Source organism: Mustela nivalis, assembly GCF_964662115.1.
Source record: "Mustela nivalis genome assembly, chromosome: 13".
NCBI classification, from domain to species: Eukaryota; Metazoa; Chordata; class Mammalia; order Carnivora; family Mustelidae; genus Mustela; species Mustela nivalis.
The window spans coordinates 58,552,815-58,574,213 of NC_139032.1; the positions used below are offsets into that span (position 1 = coordinate 58,552,815).

The 21,399-nt window shown below is 46.8% G+C and overlaps 1 protein-coding gene across 1 annotated transcript; it reads right to left on the minus strand.

Annotated features, from left to right (window-relative positions):
- Positions 1 to 8,318: 8,318 nt before the first annotated feature.
- Positions 8,319 to 9,257, minus strand: LOC309847170 (olfactory receptor 13J1-like; the record flags this gene model as incomplete). The annotated part of the gene is made up of 1 exon (XM_082697143.1): positions 8,319 to 9,257. One exon carries the CDS (start codon positions 9,255 to 9,257, stop codon positions 8,319 to 8,321), a length of 939 nt encoding a protein of 312 aa, XP_082553269.1.
- Between the last annotated feature and the right edge of the window lie 12,142 nt (positions 9,258 to 21,399).

The window sequence follows — 21,399 nt, forward strand, 5'->3', positions numbered from 1 at the left end:
AGGCTGCCCCTTCTTCCCTGAATCAGGTGAGATGAGCTCTTGCAGGCCCGTGGGTGAGATGAGCTCTTGCAGGCCCCTTTGGGTGTTAAGGATCAAACATTCTCACTCCACAGGATGTATAGGCCTGATGTGCAGTTATCTCTCTTTAAGGAATGATAGGCTATTGTTTTTTCCCTGTTCCCTCATCTGCTGAATTTTTTAAACGATTTATTTATTTATTTTAGAGAGACAGAGCATGAGAAGGGGTGTGGGGGTGGGCAGAAGGAGAGAGAGACAAGCAGATCCCCGCTGAGCGGGGAGCCCAATTCGGGGCTTGATCCTAGGATCCTGAGATCATGACCTGAGGCTAAATCAAGAATTAGACTCTTAGCTGACTGAGCCAACCAGGTGGCCTCTCATCTTTTGATTTTTTTTTAACATTATTTTAAAAAAATATTTTATTTATTTGACAGACAGAAATCACAAGTAGGCAGAGAGGGGGAAGCCGCCTCCCTGCTGAGCAGAGAGCCCGATGCAGGGCTCGATCCCAGGACCCTGGGATCATGACCTGAGCCGAAGGCAGAGGCTCCACTGAGCCACCCAGGTGCCCCTCATCTGTTGATTTTTAAAAGAACACACAAGAACATATATATTCCAGTGGTCATGCAAGTCAAGTGACTCCCTTCTTGGCCTCCATATTGCCTTGTGGGATAAATGATTTTGGCAGTGATGTTGCAGGAGGAGGGAAAACCAGGTTCTAATCTGGCAGGGGAGTTGTCAGTGACTAGTTCTAAAAAGGAGGGCAAGTGGGGGAGGGCCTCAGTTTTCTCCCAGACGGCTTCCATTGCTCTGCCTCCTGGGAAAATGCCAGTGTCAGGTATTCACGGGAGGGAGCCCTAATGTCCCCAAGGCGCGGCAGTCTTGTTAGGCAGGAAGACTGTCTTATGGCCCATGTGACCCCTGGTCTAAAGCAGAAATTGGAGCTGAGTATGAAATCTAACCTACAGAAAGTACAGTTACCTCCTCATTCCTGGGCTGACTGAGAGACTGATGTCCTGTGACAGCACCGGAACCCCATCTTTCAGGGCTGGATTTGGCCCCTCATTCCTCCACCTCAGTGCATCTAGCATTTGTTAGGGGCTGGTGGCCTCACCCTCTGCTGAACAGACCTTCTCTTTTCCAGTGCTACATCTTACCTAAGAAGTTCCCTTATATTTTGTTTTGTTTTAAAGATTTATTTGCTTATTATTTTTAAAAGATTTTATTTATTTATTTGACAGACAGAGATCACAAGGAGGCAGACAGGCAGGCAGAGAGAGGAGTAAGCAGGCCCCCTGCTGAGCAGAGAGCCCCATGTGGGGCTTGATCCCAGAACCCTGGGAACATGACCTGAGCTGAAGGCAGAGGCTTTAACCCACTGAGCCACCCAGGCGCCCTGATTTATTTGCTTATTTTAGAGAGAGAAAGAGCAAGTGAGCAGGGGGAGGGACAGAAGGAGAAAGAGAATCCTGAAGCGGACTCCCTGCTCAGCATGGAGCCCAACTAGAGACTCAATCCCAAGACCCTGAGATTATGACCTGAGCTGAAATCAAGAGTCAGCAGCTTAACTGGCTGAGCCACACTGTGCCCCAAGAAGTTCCCTTTTAGAGGAGTGTCCTCCCTCCCTTCCCCCGTGGGGACTTCCTGCTCAGACCATGGTTCCATCTCTCCTCTCCCTCTGGCCTCTTGAGGGGTGACCTTCTCCTTTCTTGCACTCTCTTAGCCCTTCGCTGTCCCTCTGTGTTCTCCTGCCATGTGCTGTGCACTTGTCTCCTCTACTACACTTGAGAGCAGGACCTTGTCTCCTTCCTTCCCACACCCCCCGCAGTGAATACTGCCAAGAGCAGTCACTCAACAGATACTCAAGCTTTGCATCCCAGAGTCAGTCCTACTTAACTGTGTGAGGTTGACTATGTCATGTGGCTTCTCTAAGACTCAGTGTCCCTTTGAAAAATGGAAGTGCTGTGTAGCTCAGATGAGACATACCCACAAAGATGCTCGTGAGCTTCCCAGCACCACCTGTTGTCTGAGGATCCTGAGCAAAGACTGTATCTTCAGCCAGAGGGCTCCTGCTGGATCTGAGCTTGCCACCTCCCGATAACAGCTCAAGCCTCTCTCATGACCTACTCCATCCCCAGAGCCTGCGCCACTTTCCCCTCCTCCAGCCTGAATCGGGGTGATTGTTAAGGGCATTTCTAGGGTGCACAGAGGCAGTGGATTAATCTGGGTCAGCACCTGACCTTAAATCTTATCTGCATGAAGAGCTAAGGTTAAGGTTTCTCTTGCGTGAGTGTGGTGGTGGCTCCTTCATCCACTCCTTAAACAAATAGCTGTGGGGCACTTCTATGTGCCAGGCCTGTGCTGGGAGGTGGGGATACAGCAGAAGCAGATGTGGTTTCCGCCCTAACAGTTTACACTCATTCCGTCATGCTTGCTGACCTTGGACATGTCACTTCTCTCTGGAAGTTAAAACCTGAGGTTCTCTTTGAGAACCTGGGATGGAAGGACAAAGTAAAACTTGAAATCTGTAAAGAAGTTAAAAGGAAGTGCCTTTTCTAGGTTATGACTTCATGTGTCTGGATTATACCCACAGCATTTCAGATGTAAGTATAAGGGTTTGGTCTTTATTGGGTGCGTTATTACAAAATTACCTATGTTAACCTCGAATTCTGACACCTAACATAAGGGTGTGTGTGTGTGGGGGGGGTCTCAAGCAGGTAAAAGGTCGGAAACCACCTGGCTTCTTGTTTCTCTTCCTTCCCTCCTCCATAACAGAAAGACCCAAGTAAGGATGGCAGAGGCATTTAAGGGCTTTTCAGAACAGGTGCTGGCCCGCCCACTTGCCTCGCCTCCCTTCCATCCCTGCACACCCTGCTCCAGCCTCACTAGACAATTCCCCATTAACGGACAAACCCTCACACTCCTGTCTCGTCCCTCTTCTCATGCTCTTTCCTCAGCCTGGAGCAGCCTTTCTCTGCCACTCATCCTTCGAGGCTCGGATCTCACACCCCTCCTCTGCATAGCCTACTCAGAGGGCTTCGTGGAACTGACCATCCCAACGACGCTCACGGCTATAAGCACAGGGTACTCGAATTTTGCCTTGTGTGGTAGTGTGCGGTCTCTGTCTCATAGACTGGGAGCTATTGTAATCAAAGGTTTGTGTCCGATCCATCACTGCTGCTCCCCAGTGCCAGCACCTACCTGGTGGGTGCTGGAGATTGCCGTTGAGAGCCCATGCTGTTCCGCTGCCCCAAATCCCTCATCCCAGGTGTCTCATCTTGAGAATACCTTCCCCACAAGCACACACACAGCAGCAGAGAAAGAGCTGTTGTGATTTCTGGAGAAGAGCCCTGGGGGTGCCAGGCTTCTCCCTGCTCTGTCTGAGGAGCTACTCAGAGAGGAGTGGGTCTCTCACAATTTAAGAGTCTGATTATAACAGATTCATGGAAATTAGAGCCAGCTCGTGGAGAGACAGGCTTCTGGCCCCCAAGACACAGGTCTGTGTCTAGGAAATACCGTGCTTCCAGGTAACTGGCAGCTTTGACTCTGAGCCATGGGCACGGGAGGGGACGTCAGGGAGCAGCCGCCGTTCCCTAGGTGCATCAGTGATGATGAGCTAGGTTTTGCTGCAGTAACACACATAATCTTAGTGGCTTACCATGACAACAGTTTTTTTCTCGTTCTCCATGTCCTTTGTAGCTTTTCAGGGGCTCTGTTCCTTGCTGAGCTCCTCAGAGACCCTGGCTGAGGGAGGCCCCACCATCTGGACATCACCAGTTATGTCTGGAGAGGGACACACTAGGCATTCACACCAGCTGTTACATGCTTTTCCCCAGACGTGTCATGGGTCACCTCTGCCCACACTTCACTGGCCCTGTGTGACCCTACCACGTGCTAGGAGAAGGGAAACCTGAAATCTGTTGACTATCTGGGCATGAGGTGGTTTCCCAATACACTCGGAAAACCACTCTGGCATCTACCTGCTAGCATCTCACACGCTGTCATATCCTGCCAAATCAGGTTCACAGAGAGATAGGAAACTGAGTGTCTCTGAGAATAACTATTGAATTCCACACCCCGGTTTTAGAGCTCCTGAGAGGCAGGGTGATGCCACGAACCAGGACCGGGAAACAGCACAGGAGTGAGGGATCCAGGTTTGATGGTAGCTTCTGTTCCGATTCTGCTGTATGACTTTGGTCAGATTTCTCCTGTGAATGGAACCACTCAATTTGGTGACATATAGTACCCTGTTCCTTCTGAAACATTTCCTCACTCTGTCTGGCAACTTCCATCCCCAAGGTCTGACAGACCCAGGGTTACTTTGTAAGGTAAATATATCAATTTCACTGGCTGGCAAATCTAGTTTGAACCATTTAATATTTTATTTTAGGCTTCACAAATTATTTTAAAAGAAAGGGCACGGGCATAAAAGAACCGAAGCTTCTGTTGCAATTTCCCTGACATGCCTGGATCTAGGATTCCTGCTTGACCACTTCCTCACTGGATGGCAGAGCAGGTGAGTGAAGGCTTTGGAGTCCGACCCACCAGGGCTCAAGTCCCAGACCTGTCACTTGCTAGCAGTTATCTCAGCCTCACCTCCCTTACCTGTGGAGTGGAGATAAGCACAGTGTTTCCTTGTGAGGTTATTTTGAAGATCCAATGAGATGGGGGCATGCAGAGCTCTTAGCACAGAGCCTGGCACATGGTAAGTAATCAGTACGTGGTAGCCAGTATCACTAGTACCATTATGTCTTCTTTCACAAGCAAATACTCTGGTTTTCATATGTTCAGAAAAGATTTCATGAGAATAGCCAACATGCTGGACTATGGATCGTCCTTACCTTGTCATGCCTGTGGCCCAGTGGCATGAGCACACACAGGTGTGTAGGTGGAGCAGGCTGCCAGGTATCCTGACCCAGGGCTTGGGAGAGCAGAGCCAGCAGGTGCTGAGCTCAGTACCAGCAGACACACTGGGCTGGGCTGGGCCAGGGCCAAAGCTCGAGGACCAGCCTCCTGGTCCCCTGCCACAGAGCTCTCTGCTCTATACCCTGGGGAACCTCACAGTCCCTACCCAATTTAAAGTTCAAACTGTGGAACTATACACATTTGCAGGTTTGGCAGCTGTGGGGCTTAGAGACCCCAGGATTCGTGCACTTCCCTGGGAGCGCCTGGCTGTGGTGAAATAGGTACAGGAGAGACACCGGACAGACTCCGTTTGGGTCTTACTGCCATCCTACCCCTTGGATCCGAGACTGAAGTCTGTGGCCCCCTGTCCTAGGCATGGGTATCTTGGTCTATGAAAAGGGTGTCTCCATTCCAGAATGTTGTGAGGATCAGGACTCATGAAAGTTCCGGAAAGTGCATTGCTGTACAGAGCGTGCGGCTGTGAGCACTTGTGAGGGACATTGAGTTGGGTTCAGTCAGGTGGCTTGGGTCTCTCCAGGTTTCCTCTCTTTCCTTTCATAATAAAGAATAACAGCTGAAACAGTTGTAGAGACTACAACACAGCCTTAAATAAAGCAGCAGCAGCTATAGATTTTCCCCGTATACTGTGATTTGCCCTCTGGAATCTTTATCAAGATCCCAGGTCAAAGTCAAACATTCGAAGACTGTTACCACTTGTTTTCTCCATGCTCATAGAACAATGTCCTCTTGTCACCTGTGGATACCTGGAACTCAACACCATCCCACTGCACCTCTCATCTTCTCCATCTCTGTCTCAGGGCGGCAGTGCTGGCCACCTAAATAAGCCAGAAACCCAGGCTGCATCCCACAGGCCTCTCTCTCCATCTTCTAGCTCTGCAGTCATCTGTGTATCCCAAGTGTTTCTCAGCTGCCCTCTCTCTGGTTGCCCATCGGGTCAGGCTGCCCCTGACTTATTCCCATCCCCACCATGAGAGCCTGGAACAGGGCAGCTGCTTGCTCACTTCTTGTCCCTCAGGCTGGAGGCCTTCTCATCAGTGCTGTATTCTGGAACCAGGTGATCTTCCATTTCTTAAAAATGCATCACCTTGAGGCACCTGGGTGGCTCAATGGGTTAAAGCCTCTGCCTTCGGCTCAGGTCATGATCCCAGGGTCCTGGGGTCCCTGCATCGGGCTGTCTGCTTGGCGGGGAGCCTGCTTCCTCCTCTCTCTCTCCCTGCCTCTCTGCCTACTTGTGACCTCTGTCAAATAAAAAAAGAATGCATCACCTTATTTTTAAGTTCAAAGTCACTTTCATGTTATAAATATTGGAACTGTTGGAATTAAATAAAATAATCAGCTCTATCTGATCAATCCTATTTAACCCCACCATCCAGTGGAAACAACTCAATATTTTTTCGTAGTTTCCCAGGATTTTTTTCATCTATACTAATTCATAAATCCATAACAAAAATACTTCAAAAAATAACATTTTTAACATCATAGTGAATGCAAAAATATGAATTCTGCCTTCTATTAATTACATTGTGGGCATTTCTCATTATCAAATATTCTTCAGGAGAGAGGAATTTTTTTGAAGGCTGCATCACATTCTGTCATTGGATACTACCAGGGTTTATTATTTGTATATTCTTATTCATAAATCTTTGTTTCTAATGATCATATGAGACTAATTCTTAGAAGTAGATGGGTTAGCTCATAGAGTCCAATTTTTTAAGTCTTTTGATTCATACTTCCAAGTGACTTTTCAGGAAGTTTATATTAACTTATTCCCATCTCCATCAGCTGCATATGATATTACTTCTTTACTGTACCTTCATTACCAATAGACGTTAAAATTCTTCCCCAATTTCATGGGTGGAAAATGGTATCTAATCAGTGATCTAACTAAAAGTAAATTTGATTGTAAACCCCAGTGCCCACGTGATAACGTCCAAACTCCTGTCGTGGCCTTAAAGCTGGTTATCTTGGTGGGCAGCCTTCATCTGGCTTGGTCAGAGAGGGTTGAGTTTCAGGGAGTAGGCTGGGCTTTCTCCTACCAACATGGAAAGCAGAAAGAGGGACTGGAGGGGAACTGAGAGCTCTAGCAGGGACTGGGCTTCCCTGTGGCAAGGGGGCAGGAGAGCTGGACTGCTTCTTGGAGGCCGAGGCCAGCATCTTCTCTTGTAGATGATGCCACTGAGGCCCGGGGTGGGAAGAGGGCAGGGAATGGGGGCAGGGAATGGAGATACTCTGTGAATCTATTTCCGTTTCTACTGTGTGCTCACTGAGTTGTCAGGAGGAAAGTGGGAAGAGGCTGAGCACCAGGAAGGGGCATTTCTGGCAGGATCCCTGTGATGAGATAATGAAGGGTAGAGCAAGTCTCCCCAAAGTCAGGTGAGGCCTAGATGCTGGACTGGGAGGCATGGCAATGGCTGCTGTTGTTGTTCTAGACAGATGTTGGGAACACAGGCCCTGGGCTGCTCAGGGTGATTGGTACCCCAGGGCTGGACCGCTCTGGGGATCATGGACTCTGGGCCTCATCACTGCCTCTGCTGTCGCCTTCCAGGACACCAGGCCATGCCTGTCATCTTTGAACACTTGTCTCTGCTCTGCTCAGGTTTAGGAAGGACCCCAGGCTTTGCCACTAACAGCCCTGCAACATTGTGCTCATGTATTTATTTACAAAACCTGTGAGGGGGGCCTAGGGTTGGGCAGGGCTGGACTTTGGGACAGAGTAGATTCTGACTGTGTCTGCTCTTACAATAACACCACAAGTGAAGCAGGAGGAGCTTAGTGAGGAGGCTTCCTGGGGGAGGTGGGCTTTGAGCTGGGCCTTGAGAGTCAAGCTGTGCTGGATGTGGCTGCCTTATGGAAAGAACAAGAAGGAGCCCGCAGCTGGGCAGGGCTGGGCAACATCGGGGCACTCACATGCTGTTGTGTGTGGCTGTCAGGAGGAGAAGGTGGGGCAAAAGGCTGGGGGTTAGTCAGGACCAGTAGGGCCGGCTTGTGAAGGCCTAGAATGCTCTGGGAAGAGCTTACACTTTGTCCTGAGAGTAGGGGGAGCCGTTTGGGGGTTACAATCAGGAGAGGATGTGATCCTATTTGTTTTTCCCAGAGGTCCCTCTGGATGCCCGCGGTATGACAGAGTGGAAGGACCACTAGGAGTGTAGCCTTGAGGCCAGCCGGGAGCTGGTGCACAGGTGCAGGAAGCAATGTGGAGGGCTGGCCAGGGCGATGCCAGGGAAGGGGCTTTGCGAGCAAGTCTGTGGCAGCATCAGTGGGACTTGGTGCTGGCTTTCCAGGAGGAGGATTCCAGGCTTAGCCTTGTGCACCACCTGTCCTCACTGTGGGCCTGTGAAGGCCTCACCTACTAACCTGAAGATTCCAGGCCTCCCTCACTTGGACGTCCAGCTCCTCCCCCACACTTTCCTGGCCGCCTCCTTCACTTCCTTGTTCCTCAGGCTGTAGATGACAGGGTTCAGCATGGGTGTGACCACAGCATAGAGGACCGTGAAGACCTCATCGGAGATGCGGGCCTCCTTGCTCTTGGGTTTCATGTACACGAATATGACGGTGCCATAGAACAGCATCACCACAGCCAGGTGTGCCGAGCAGGTGGAGAAGGCTTTGCGGCGCCCAGCAGCTGAGGGCACGCTCAGGATGGTGGCCAGGATGAGGGTGTAGGACAGGCAGATGAAGGCCAGGGGGATAGGCAGCAGCAGGATGGCCCCCGCCAGCAGGAGGGCTTCACTGACTGAGGTGTCACTGCACGCCAGCTTCAGCACTGCCAGGATCTCACAGGTGAAGTGATTAATCACATGGTGGCCGCAGAAGGACAGCCTCATGGCAATGACTGTCTCAGTCACTGATTTGAAGAGACAGAGGACCCAGGCGGATCCCGCCAGGGACAAGCAGAGCTGAGGACTCATGAGCACGGGGTACCTGAGGGGCTGGCAGATGGCCAGGTAGCGATCGTAGGCCATGATGGCAAGAAGCAGACACTCCGTGGAGCCTGTAGAGAGGCTCAGACACATCTGGAGGGCGCAGCCAATAAAGGAGATGGTCTTCTGGGCCGACAGGAGGTGAACCAGCATAAGGGGCACAAAAGTAGATGTGTAGCAGATGTCCAGGATGGAGAGGTTTCCCAGGAAGAAGTACATGGGTGTGTGCAGGCGGACGTCCAGGACGCTCACTGCCACGATGGCCGTGTTCCCCAGCAGGGTCACCAGGTACATGGTTGAGCACAGAGGGAAGAGCAGGTGCTCCAGGGCTGGGTAGCCAGAAAATCCTTTCAGGAAGAACTCAGAGATCTCTGTCCCATTGACCGGCTCCATATTGCTGTGCTCAAGGGGGCACACAGCTGGGATGGAGGGAAGGAGGGTTCAGGGTGGGGGACAGCCCACAGGGTGGGGGACAGCCCACAGGGCCTCTTTTGGGTGGGGATATGTTTCTAGGGCCTTTTCCAGTTCTTACACATGCTCCGTCCTTGAGTTCCAGCAATCCGTGCACCTCTGGGTGGCAGTTCATCCATGTGAGACGTAAGCGTTGCTCTTGATCAGCATTTCCCTGAGAGGGTGTTAGGGGGAATGTTAGTAGGCAATCTGAAAAATTAATTTGAGACAACACTAAATGAACTGAAAGTAAATAAAGCCCTTTACTTCAGGTCTTCATATAGGCCAGTGTGATTTGTGACTTCCAAACGTGGTATAGGGCATGTAATCCCCAAACTTACTTGATCATGGGTCCTCTTTTTACATGAATCTGCAGCAGATAAGTATTCTTTCCTTTTTTAAGGTTTATTTATTTATTTGAGAGAGAGAGAGAGTGCACAAGAGGGGAGGGGCCAAGGGAGAGGGGGAGAGAGAGAATCTCAGGCAGACTTCCTGCTGAGCACAGCTGGACATGGGCTCGAGATCATGACCTATGCTGAAACCGAGAGTCACCCGGGCACCCCTACAGCAGATGGGTGTTCTATTAACATAGTTCGGGGAAAATCAGAGGTCCTTAAATCTTCATGTGTAGCAGAATCACCTGGAAAGTTTGTTACAACACAGGTTGCTGGGCTCCATCCCCAGAGCTCTGACTCAGTCTGCGTGATGCTGCTTCTGCTGGGCATGGTGGCACACCTGAGAATCCCTGGGCTAGATGGTTCCTGAGGGTCTTCCTGGCTTTTAGGAGGACTCTGAGCTGCCTTACACTCTTCCCGCTCTTGGGAATGCCCTTCTCCTTTATTTCGCAGCCTGCGGACGTCTGGCTGTGTCTCCGGCTTAGCTCTGATCTCCATGCATGAGGCATACACTGTGCCTCTCATTGGAGGGACGGCTGAACCTTGAGCCTGCCAGTGGGCTCATCCACCTGTCCCTCCACAGCGCCTGTTTGTCAGCTACTGTGTGCAGACTGACCTTCAGAATCTACCTTCCTTGTGGGCTTTCGAGCTGCAATTTGTAGGACTGGCTGGCCTGGCCCCCTAAATCCTAATTTCTCCGGCCTGAGCCGGAGCTGCTTTGACCCCATGACTTTGTAGGGCATCAGCGTGGAAGGCTCCCTGAGAGGTGAACCTGTTGGATCTCACTGTGCAGCTAGGAAACAGATACCATCATGGGTCCGTGGCAAGGTGAGTCTAGAATCCAGGCCTCGCAGCTGTATGACACATCATACTCAGCAGATGTTTGTTTCTGTCAAGGGCCAAATGGTGGTGGTCCTTTTATCACACTGCGTGAACATCTTTCTCCCCTGTTCTCCCCTTAATCTTCCCACTGGGTAACGAGCATAAGTCAACTTTTCCTTAGTGTTTCGGACACCTGCCATTGATGTCAATAAACCCATGGGACGTGCTGCCCAGACCTGGGTCTGGAGGGAGCACCTTTTCCTGGGGGTGCCTCACCTGCCCGAGACAGTTCCCTTTTACTTGTGTGTTTATTTGTTCCAGAATGAAGAGATTAAGTTCCTGCCACACACCTGGTACCATGCTAGGCATTAGGGGAACAAATGAGGACGTATGTGCTCCCAGGCCACTAAATTCACACCATTCCTAGGCAGAAATCCTCTCCAGTTTCGGTGCCTACCTCATCCTGCTTCTGTCTGCAGGCCTCTGGTGGTAAGATAGGAAGCCTGTTTGTCCCATGGTCCCATGGACATACTTCCCCCCCCCCATCTTTTTTTTTCTCTCTCTGTCAAGCCATGCTGGGGGTCACAAAAATCCTTCCTCATACAGAGTCTCTGGGTGTTACTGGGCCTACACCATCCAGCAAGGTAAAGGCTAAGTGACCCCTGTGGATGCTTCCCTCCTGCATAGAACAAACATGGGGTCCACAGTGCTGGGCCCACCGCAGGGATGAAGGGCCCCTTCTGCAGAGGGAGAGCTCTGCTCTAGCCTTGGGACCTCAGGTAGAAGATCTTGTCTCTGCTTGGCTATGTCTAGAGACGTTGTGGGGTCAGGGGAGCGTGATCTGTAAGCTCCATCCAAGAAACAGCTGGGAAACCTGAGACTGGGCTCCTGGGGGGGGCACTTCAGTTTAACTGAGTGTCAATAGCCACAGACCAGCATCTGCCAGGGCTGTGGGTGAAGAGAGAGGGCATTTTGTGCAGCCCCACGAGTCAGGTCAGGCTATAGTTTCCTCTTCATGCTGTTCCACATACTATAATCTGTCCCCTAAAGTCCCTAGCAAACATGGGCAGCCATTGGCTTTCTATCTCAGTATACACACACCCACATAATGTCCCCACATATGGCCCCTAGCTACGTGTGTATGTGCAAACAACTCTCTGACCTTCATGTGCACACATATGTGGCTGTTTGAATATATGACACACACAGGCTCACATGTGTCCCTGTACAGTCATCCATGTGAAGGTGTGCAGGTGGGTAGCAGGCACTCTCACTTTCTTGTGCACTATCTCTCCCTCCCCCCCCCCCCCACATGCACACACCAGTAGTGCAGACACTCTGACTTGTGGCCAGGGCTTCAGAGGACCAAGCAGGATGACTAGGATGAGTGGAGACCAAGCAGGGGCCCTGGAGGTATAGTAGAGAAGGAGCAGCCTTTGTGGCGGGGAACAAACTTTGGGCAGAACCAGGAGGAGAAAGAGACATCAGAGCGAGGACATGGTCACAGAACCACTAGCTCAATGTCTTGTCTGCTTTCCAGCCTGAGTGCTGAGTGTGGGTCTCCCTGCTCTGTTGTCTCTCCTTCAGCTGGGGGGGTTGGAGGCCTGTAGGAAGAGAGGCCAAGAAGGGATGTGACTGGATGCCGGGGAACTCTGGTTCCCAAAGCAGGGCTAGGAAGCTTTGTCTGCAGAGCCCATAATATACTTTCTGCCTTCTCCTCACTCCTAGACATAGGGTACCTAAAAACCAGTGCAGATGTCATCTCTCCCAGGGAGCCTTCTTTTATTTCTCCCAGGCCAGCTTGAACCCTATCCTTTGTGCACCATGGCCCTGTGTTGGCATTTCCAAAGTCGTCTGTTGCCTACCCTGACAGCCTGTAGGGGTGCCACCTCCTTCCCCTCCTCACCCAGGTTCTGAAGGCCAAGTTGAAGCCCCCAGCCTGGTCACAGTCAACTCTTTCCTGTCTTGCTGTGACTTTATGGGGCCCAGACAAATTGGGAACGAGCAGCTGGGTGACAGTCATAAGCTGTTCCTAATCTGGACAATAACCTGGCAGAGCCGGAGGATCTTGAAGCTCATGGAGACCACCCCTCTTTCCATATGGAAACTGAGACCCAGAGAGGAGAAGAGGCGTGCCCAGCATCATCACATACTGAGTTGGAGGGGGAAACCAAGGGTCCAGTAATTCCTTGGGGCTCCTGACTCCCAGCCAAGGCCCCTTCCCCTGTCCCCACATCTCTTTTTTACTTACCTTGAGGCTCTTTCTGATCCATGTTCCCTGTTTCCCTGAAGATAATTCAGAGACCAGGGGCCGCCTTTGGCTACAGCTTGGATAACACTGTTCAACGAAGTGGGCCCCCCGGGATCCCTGATGGTCAGGACACAAGGGTTTCACATTGACCCAGCTTCCCAAACTAAGAACACATGCCTAGATTTGTGCAGAATTCAGGGATGTGTTTTCAACTTGAAAGAATTAAGTGGAGCTTTTAGAATTGGGTGAAATTAGGCAAAGTACTCAGAATTCAGTGGAGGTTCTCTAAAGGGTGTCAGGTTTGGTGGAATTAGGAGACGCTGGTGTGCTCAAGGCTGCACAGGGTCCTCTGTAGCTTATTGTGGGTGGCTAGGGTCTCTCTGATCTGGGCAGCTCCCAGCTCTGTTGTGACCGACGGCCTCCCAGGCAGCAAGCAGGCCAAATGGAGTAGGCACCTTTCAAAGCTCCCTATGTGCCAAGGGACTGTGCAATCCCCAAGGCAATTTAGAGGGAGAAGAGGAAAGGCACCCAGCTTAGAAACTTTGGGGTGCTTCAGGGATGATGTCCCAAAGACCCAATTACACAGAGTCTCTTTGGAAATCTTAATTGGTGTGGAAAAGTTGGAGAAAGTGACTCAGGGTCAGGGCCCACACTTACAGGTCAGCCCCCAGCCCGTGTGACGTGTGTGTGTGTGTGTGTGTACAGAATAAGTCAAGGAGTGGATGGATGAATAATTAAATAAATGCGTAAATGCTTCTCGGTGAATAAATTTAAAAAATAGTGAACGGGTGAGCACCCAAATGGTAGGCAGAGTTGCTTTCCAGGAGTTAGAGGTCCTGCCACCTTTCATAGGGATCTCAAGAAAATGCAAAATTTGGAAAGAGTGTAATGGGGAGGGAATTGGGTGAAGAGAGACAAAGAGAATCACAGAATATCAGGGCAAGGGAGTCCATATCTAACCTCCTGGTGCACCCTCATTGTTATGGACAGGACAACTGCTCTAGAGAGGTGAAGCGGCTGGCTCAGGGTCCCCTGGTTGCTCTATGATGCTGATGGGTCTGCCTGTGAATGCAACATCCTCGCTCAGTGCAAAGAGGATCTGCCCAGGTCAGGTGGTGACAGGGTGCCTCTCACTGTGCCTGGCTCCTCTTCTCCACACTCCGGACAGGTATCCTGACAGTGGCTCCTCGAGGTTTCTTCCAGTGCCTCTGTGGGCTCGAGGGCCTCGTTATCAAATATGGTCATTTTATTTTGGAACTGGATATAGTTATTGTTGTTTGATTTTTATTTAACTATTTTAAAATACAAGTGCTTTTATTAGCTTTTTATGTACTTATACAAGTTACACATATAGAACGTATTTTTTAAAAGATTTTATTTTATTTATTTGACAGAGATCACAAGTTAGGGAGAGAGGCAGGCAGGTAGGGGGTGGTGGGGAAGCAGGCTCTTTGCTGAGCAGAGAGCCTGATGTAGGGCTCGATCCCAGGACCCTGGGACCATGACCTGAGCTGAAGGCAGATGCTTTAACCCACTGAGCCACCCAGGCTCAGTGGGTTAAAACCTCTGCCCCTAGAACGTACTTTTTTTTTAAAAAAAGTATTTTTTAAAAAACATGAAGAATATAGAAGTATATGGTATACAAGTCACACCCCCTTTTCATGCTGCCTCTCCCCAACTCCCCAAAGGTAACCAGTGTTCTGGTTTTATGTATGTCTATCTAGATACTTTTCTGGTCATTTACATATACATATCTACACAGAAAGATTGATTTTTTTTTAAAAAATTATTTATTTATTTGACAGAGAGTGCGCGAGTGAGCAATTAAAAGCAATTAAAAGCAGGGGGAGTGAAAGAGGGAGAAGCAGGCTTCCTACCTGATGCAGGGCTTGATCTCAGGACCCTGGGATCATGACCTACCTGAGCTGAAGGCAGATGATTAATGAGTGAGCCACCCAAGCTCCCCAGTTGATTTTGTAATCATATTAAATATGGCTTTTAAGCATGCTTTCTTGTTGCAGTTTTATTGACCATAAGTGATGTATAATTGCATATATTTAAATCATATAACTTGATGAATTTTAACGTAAGTGTACGGTCATGAAATCATCAACACAATCAAGACTGAGAATTTATCTGTTATCCCCAAAGTTTCCCCATGCCCTGGGGTAATCCATTCCCCTCTGCCCAAACCAGGCCACCTCAGATGTTTTCTGTGACTAGATTACTTGTATTTTCCAGAATTACATTTGTTGCAGCACTGTTTATCAATACTCATTTTTCATATATTTGTGGATCTCTTTCTAGACACGATGTTAGGTCTTAAATATATATATTTTTGTCTCATGCCACATTACAGTCCTCATGCCACATTCTTTTAATTATTGTAATTACTAGTGTCTTGATATCTGCTAGGTCAGATTCCCTCTTACTAGCCTTCTTGAATAGTGTCTTCATTATTCTAGCACATTTCCTTTTCCAAAAAAATTGTGCAGTCAGCTTGTCAAATTTGATGAAATCTCTTCTGGGATTTTGTCTTTAATTCATTGACAAATTTGAAAGGCAGAATTGTCATCATTATAAAATCAAGTTTTCTCCTCCAGGAGCATGGTCTCTCCATCAATCCATGTCTTTTACTAAATGTCCTGGTCACATAGCTCTTTTCCTTGTAATATGTTTGTGAAGTGATTTCCATCAATATATATTCTTCCCCAGTGTCAAATTTTCCATGTATCTGGAATATACCCTTCTTCCTCTTAGTGTTTTATTCTTGTCATAGGTGCAAGATGGATTTGGGGGGGTCGATCTGATGGGTTCTAGCTCCAGGGCTCCACCTGGTGGACATCAGGCCATTCTTGATGATCTTTGGGGAGGTGAGAAGTGGTTGGAATTGCTATGAGGCCCTGAGTTCCAAGGCTCAGGCCTAGGGAGATCACTCTGGCAGCAGGATGACAGATCGAGGAATCTGGGGTACATAAAACCTGTGTGCCCCAGTTATGTGGCTGTGTGTCCTCTACAAGTTTCTAACTGCTAGGAGACCCTGAGGGAAGAGACCGAATCTGTATTAAAAGAATCTATTCTCTCAGAATCCATCAGTCGATTCACTAATATATCCCTTTTTTTTTTTTTTAAAGATTTTATTTATTTATTTGACAGAAATCACAAGTAGGCAGAGAGGCAGACAGAGAGAGAAGGGGAAGCAGGCTCGCCACTGAGCAGAGAGTCAGATGCGGGGCTCGATCCCAGGACCCTGGGATCATGACCTGAGCTGAAGGCAGAGGCTAACCTACTGAGCCACCCAGGTGCCCTTCACTAATATATCCTTTCTCTAAGCTTTATAATTATCTTTATGTCATTTCCAATGAGGCCAAAACCTCAAATATACTTTCAACTTTTATGAATCTGGATGGCCTTTCATATCAATAAATTTATAAATCAGAAAACTGTATTTCATCTTTGGTCCAGAAAGTAAGATCTTGAATTCTTGGAGCTAGCCAAGTTTGGAGACTAAATATGTGTGTGGAGGTCTTATCAAAAAGTTGTAGAAAATAGAACTTGTACATATTTAAATAAAAATTGATTAATTCTTAACAACACTGCAAAATCAGAGAGAGAGAGCTACCAGCAGACCAGAAATGTTGAGGCATTGCTGAGAAATGATAAACAAATGAGACTGGATTGTTAGAGGAAACCACAGCCAACCAAAGCAAGGAAGAGGTTACTGCAATAAAGACAGTGGTGTTGGGGGTTCTTGGCTCACAGGCAATGGTTATGAGGAGCAGGAGGAAGGGCCTGGGGGAACCATCAAGATGACTGGTAAGAGACTGTAACAGCAAGCAGGCAGGCCCAGGTAGTGGGCATGGGAGATATTTGCCCTCAAACTGAGTCAGTAATTGTCACTGCTTGAACCAGAGATACCCAGAGAAGTCCTGGGAGGAATGGGGAGCTGCCAAGCCCAGCTGACATCCTCTCAGTAACTCCTTCAGCCCCTCCATCACCACTCCTGGAGGTGGTAAATGGAAACTGAATTCACAGACAAGGCAGTAGGGAATTGTAAATAAGAAGAGGAGCCTACCATGCGGCATTATACGGTATTTATCTTTTTTGTGACTGGCTTATTTCAATGAGCATAATCCCTTTAAAGTTCATCCATATTGTCGCCAGTGCAGGATGCCTTCCTTTTTAAAGACAGATTAACATTCCATTGTATGGACATACCGCATTTTGCTCATATGTTCACTAGCTGATGGAAAGTTGGGTTGCTCCCATGTTTTAGCTGCTGTGAACAATGCTGTTATGCTAATGTTAACCCTGCTTTCAGTTTTTTTGGGTATGTACCCGAAGTGGAGTTGCTGGCTGGTATGGCATTTCTTTTTAAAAATTTCTTGAGGAACCTCCAAAATTTTGAGGAGCCTCCACTATTTTCTACAGTGGCAGTACTATTATTTTATACTCCTCATCAACAGTATGCAAGGGTATAACAGTACGCAATTTCTCCACATGCTTGCCAACACTCGTTAATTTCCATTTTTTTCCATAGTAGTAGCCGTCATAATAGGCATGAAGTGGTATCTCATTATGGATTTGATTTATGTTTGATATTGAGCATCTTTTTGTATGCTTATTGGCCATTAATATATCATCTTAGAGAAATGTCAGTACAAGTCCTATGCCCATTTTAATTAATTAATTAATTTAGGAATAACTTCTGTCTTTTTTTAAAATTATGTTCAGTTAGCCAACATACAGTACATCATTAGTTTTTGATGTAAGTGTTCAACGATTCATTAGTTGTGTGTAACACCCAGTACTCATCACCACATGTGCCCTCCTTAATACCCATCACCCAGCTACCCCAACTCCCTACCCCCTCCCTTCTGTAGCCCTCAGTTTGTTTCCTGGAGTCCAGAATCTCTCATGGTTTGTCTCTCTCTCTGATTTCTTCCCATTCAGTTTTACCTTCCTTCCCCTATGATCCTCTGCACTATTCCTTATATTCCGCATAGGAGTGAAACGTTATGATAATTGTCTTTCTCTGCTTGACTTATTTCATTCAGCATAATCCCCTCCAGTTCCATCTAGGTTGATGCAAATGTCCATTTTTTCTGATCTTTTCTGATGCCTATGCCCATTTTTAAATTGTTTTGTTGTTGTTGTTGTTGGGTTTTAGAAGGTCTCTAGAAATTCTGGATATTAATCCCTTATCATATATATGATTGGCAAATATTTCCTCCCATTTTGTAGGCTACCTTCATACTCTGTAGATAGTTTTTTTTTTTAATTTTTTATTTTTTATAAACATATATTTTTATCCCCAGGGGTACAGGTCTGTGAATCACCAGGTTTACACACTTCACAGCACTCACCAAAGCACATACCCTCCCCAATGTCCATAATCCCACCCCCTTCTCCCAAAACCCCTCCCCCCAGCAACCCTCAGTTTGTTTTGTGAGATTAAGAGTCACTTATGGTTTGTCTCCCTCCCAATCCCATCTTGTTTCATTGATTCTTCTCCTACCCACTTAAGCCCCCATGTTGCATCACCACTTCCTCATATCAGGGAGATCATATGATAGTTGTCTTTCTCTGCTTGACTTATTTCACTAAGCATGATACGCTCTAGTTCCATCCATGTTGTCGTATATGGCAAGATTTCATTTCTTTTGATGGCTGCATAGTATTCCATTGTGTATATATACCACATCTTCTTGATCCATTCATGTGTTGATGGACATTTAGGTTCTTTCCATAGTTTGGCTATTGTGGACATTGCTGCTATAAACATTCGGGTGCACGTGCCCCTTTGGATCACTACGTTTGTATCTTTAGGGTAAATACCCAGTAGTGCAATTGCTGGGTCATAGGGCAGTTCTATTTTCAACATTTTGAGGAACCTCCATGCTGTTTTCCAGAGTGGCTGCTTCACCTTGCATTCCCACCAACAGTGTAGGAGGGTTCTTCTTTCTCCGCATCCTCGCCAGTATCTGTCATTTCCTGACTTGTTTATTTTAGCCATTCTGACTGGTGTGAGTTTTTTTGTTTTGTTTTGTTTTGTTTTTTTGATACACAAAGTTTAAAAATTCTCATGGGGTCCAATTTGTCTAATTTTTTGTTGTTACCTATTTCCTTGGTGTCCTATTTAAGAAATTATTGCCAAATACAATGTAATGAAACTTTTTTTAAAAAAAATATTTTATTTATTTATTTATTTATTTATTTGACAGAGATCACAAGTAGGCAGAGAGAGGGTGGGGGAAGCAGGCTCCCTGCTGAGCAGAGCCCAATGTGGGGCTCGATCCCAGGACCCTGAGATCATGACCAGAGCCGAAGGCAGATGCTTTAACCCACTGAGCCACCCAGGCACCCCAACCCCAGTGCCATTTTTTGAAAAGATTATCCTTTCCTTACTGAGTATCTTGGCACTCTTGTCAGTAGTCATTTGATCATATGTGTGGGGTTTATTACTGGGCTCTCTATTGTATTCTAATGGTCTATACATCTCTTTCTTTGCCAGTGCCATACTGTTTTGATTGCTGAAACTTTGTAGTGGGTTTTGGAATCAGGAAGTGTGAGTCTTCCAATTTTGTCTTCCTTTTCTTCTTTTTCAGGATTGTTTTGGCTACTTGCCATTTTTTGAGATTCCATTGTATTTTAGGATGAGTTTTTCTATTTCTGTGAAACATGTCATTGGGATTTTCTTAGGGATTGCATTGAATCTGTAGGGCACTTTGGATAGTTTTGATATTTAAAGTATGTTAAGTCTTCCAATCCAGGAACATGGGAAGTGATTCTATTTATTTATGTCTGCTTGCATTTCTTTCAGCAATTTTTGTAGTTCTTTTTTTTTTTTAAATCTTTTTTGTAGTTCTTATTGTACAAATCTTTCACTTCCTTGGTTAAGTAAATTCCTAAGTCTTTTATTCTTTATGATACTATTTTTTATTTTTTATTTTTCTTTTTTAAAGATTTTATTTATTTATTTGACAGAGAGAGGGGGATCACAAGTAGGCAGAGAGGCAGGCAGAGAGAGAGGGGGAAGCAGGCTCCCCACTGAGCAGATAGCCCGATGTGGGGCTCTATCCCAGGACCCTGAGATCATGACCTGAGCCGAAGGCAGAGGCTTAACCTACTGAGACACCCAGGCACCCCTTTATGATGCTATTGTAAATGGACTAGTTTTTGTGATTCTTTCCAGGTTGTTCTTGTATAGAAATGCAACTGATTTTTGTGTGTTGGCTTTTGTGTATAGTATCCTGCTATGTTGCTGAGTTCATTTATAGTGCTAATGGCTTTTTTTGTGGAGTCTTTAAGGTTTTCTAAATATAAGATTATATCTGCCAACAGAGATAATTTTACTTCTTTCTTTCCAATTAAGATGCCTTTATTTCCTTTTCTTTCCTAATTTCTCTGGCTAGAACTTCTAGTACTATTATGAAAGGGAGGCATCCTTGCCTTGTTTCTGATCTTAGAGGAAAAGCTGGTCAGTCTTTTACAACTGAGCATGATGTTTGCTGTGGATTTTTTTCATATATGACTTTATTATGTTGAAGTAGTTTCCTTCTCTTTTTATTTTGTTGAGAGTTTTTACAATGAAAGGGTGTTGAATTTTGTCAAATGCTTCTTCTGAATCAATTGAGATGAACATGTTTTTTATCCTTCATTTTGTTGACATGGTGTATTACATTGACTGATTTTTGTCTGTTGAACCATCCTTTCATTCCAGGAATAAGTCTGCCTTGTTGTAGTATATAATCCTTTTAATGTAATGTTGAATTCATTTTTTTTTTTAGAATTTTTATTGAGGATTTTTGCATCTATGTTCGCCAGGGATATTGACTTGCAGTTTCTGTTTTTGTTTTTTCTCATGGTGGCTGTTTTGGATTTGGTATCAGGGTGATGCTAGCCTTATAAAATTATGAGTTTGCAAGTGTTCCCTCTTGTTATGTTTTTTTTGGGGGGGGAGGATTTAAGAAGGATTGGTTTTAATTCTTCTTTTGGTGTTTGGTAGAATTCACCTGTGAAGCCATCTGGTCCTAGTCTGTCATTGGTAGGAGGTGTTTGGTTATTGATTCATTCTCTTTATTTATTATTGGTCTGTTCAGGCTTTTTATTTCATCTTCTTTTTTTAAAAATATTTTATTTATTTAATTGACAGAGAGAGAGCACAAGTAGGCAGAGCGGCAGGCAGAGAGACGGGGGAAGCAGGCTCCCTGCTGAGCAGAGAGCCCAATGCGGGGCTCGATCCCAGGACCCTGAGATCATGACCTGAGCTGAAGGCAGAGGCTTTAACCCACTGAGCCACCCAAGTGCCCCTTTTTATTTCTTCTTCTTCTTCTTCTTCTTTTTTTTTTTTAAGACTTTTTATTTATTAATTTGACAGAGAGAAATCACAAGTAGATGGAGAGGCAGCCAGAGAGAGAGAGAGAGGGAAGCAGGCTCTTTGCCGAGCAGAGAGCCCGATGCGGGACTCGATCCCAGGACTCTGAGGTCATGACCTGAGCAGAAGGCAGCGGCTTAGCCCACTGAGCCACCCAGGCGCCCCCTTTTTATTTGTTCTTGATTAAGTTTTGGTAGATTTTGGGATTCTAAGAATTTATCCATTTCTTCTAAGAATTTA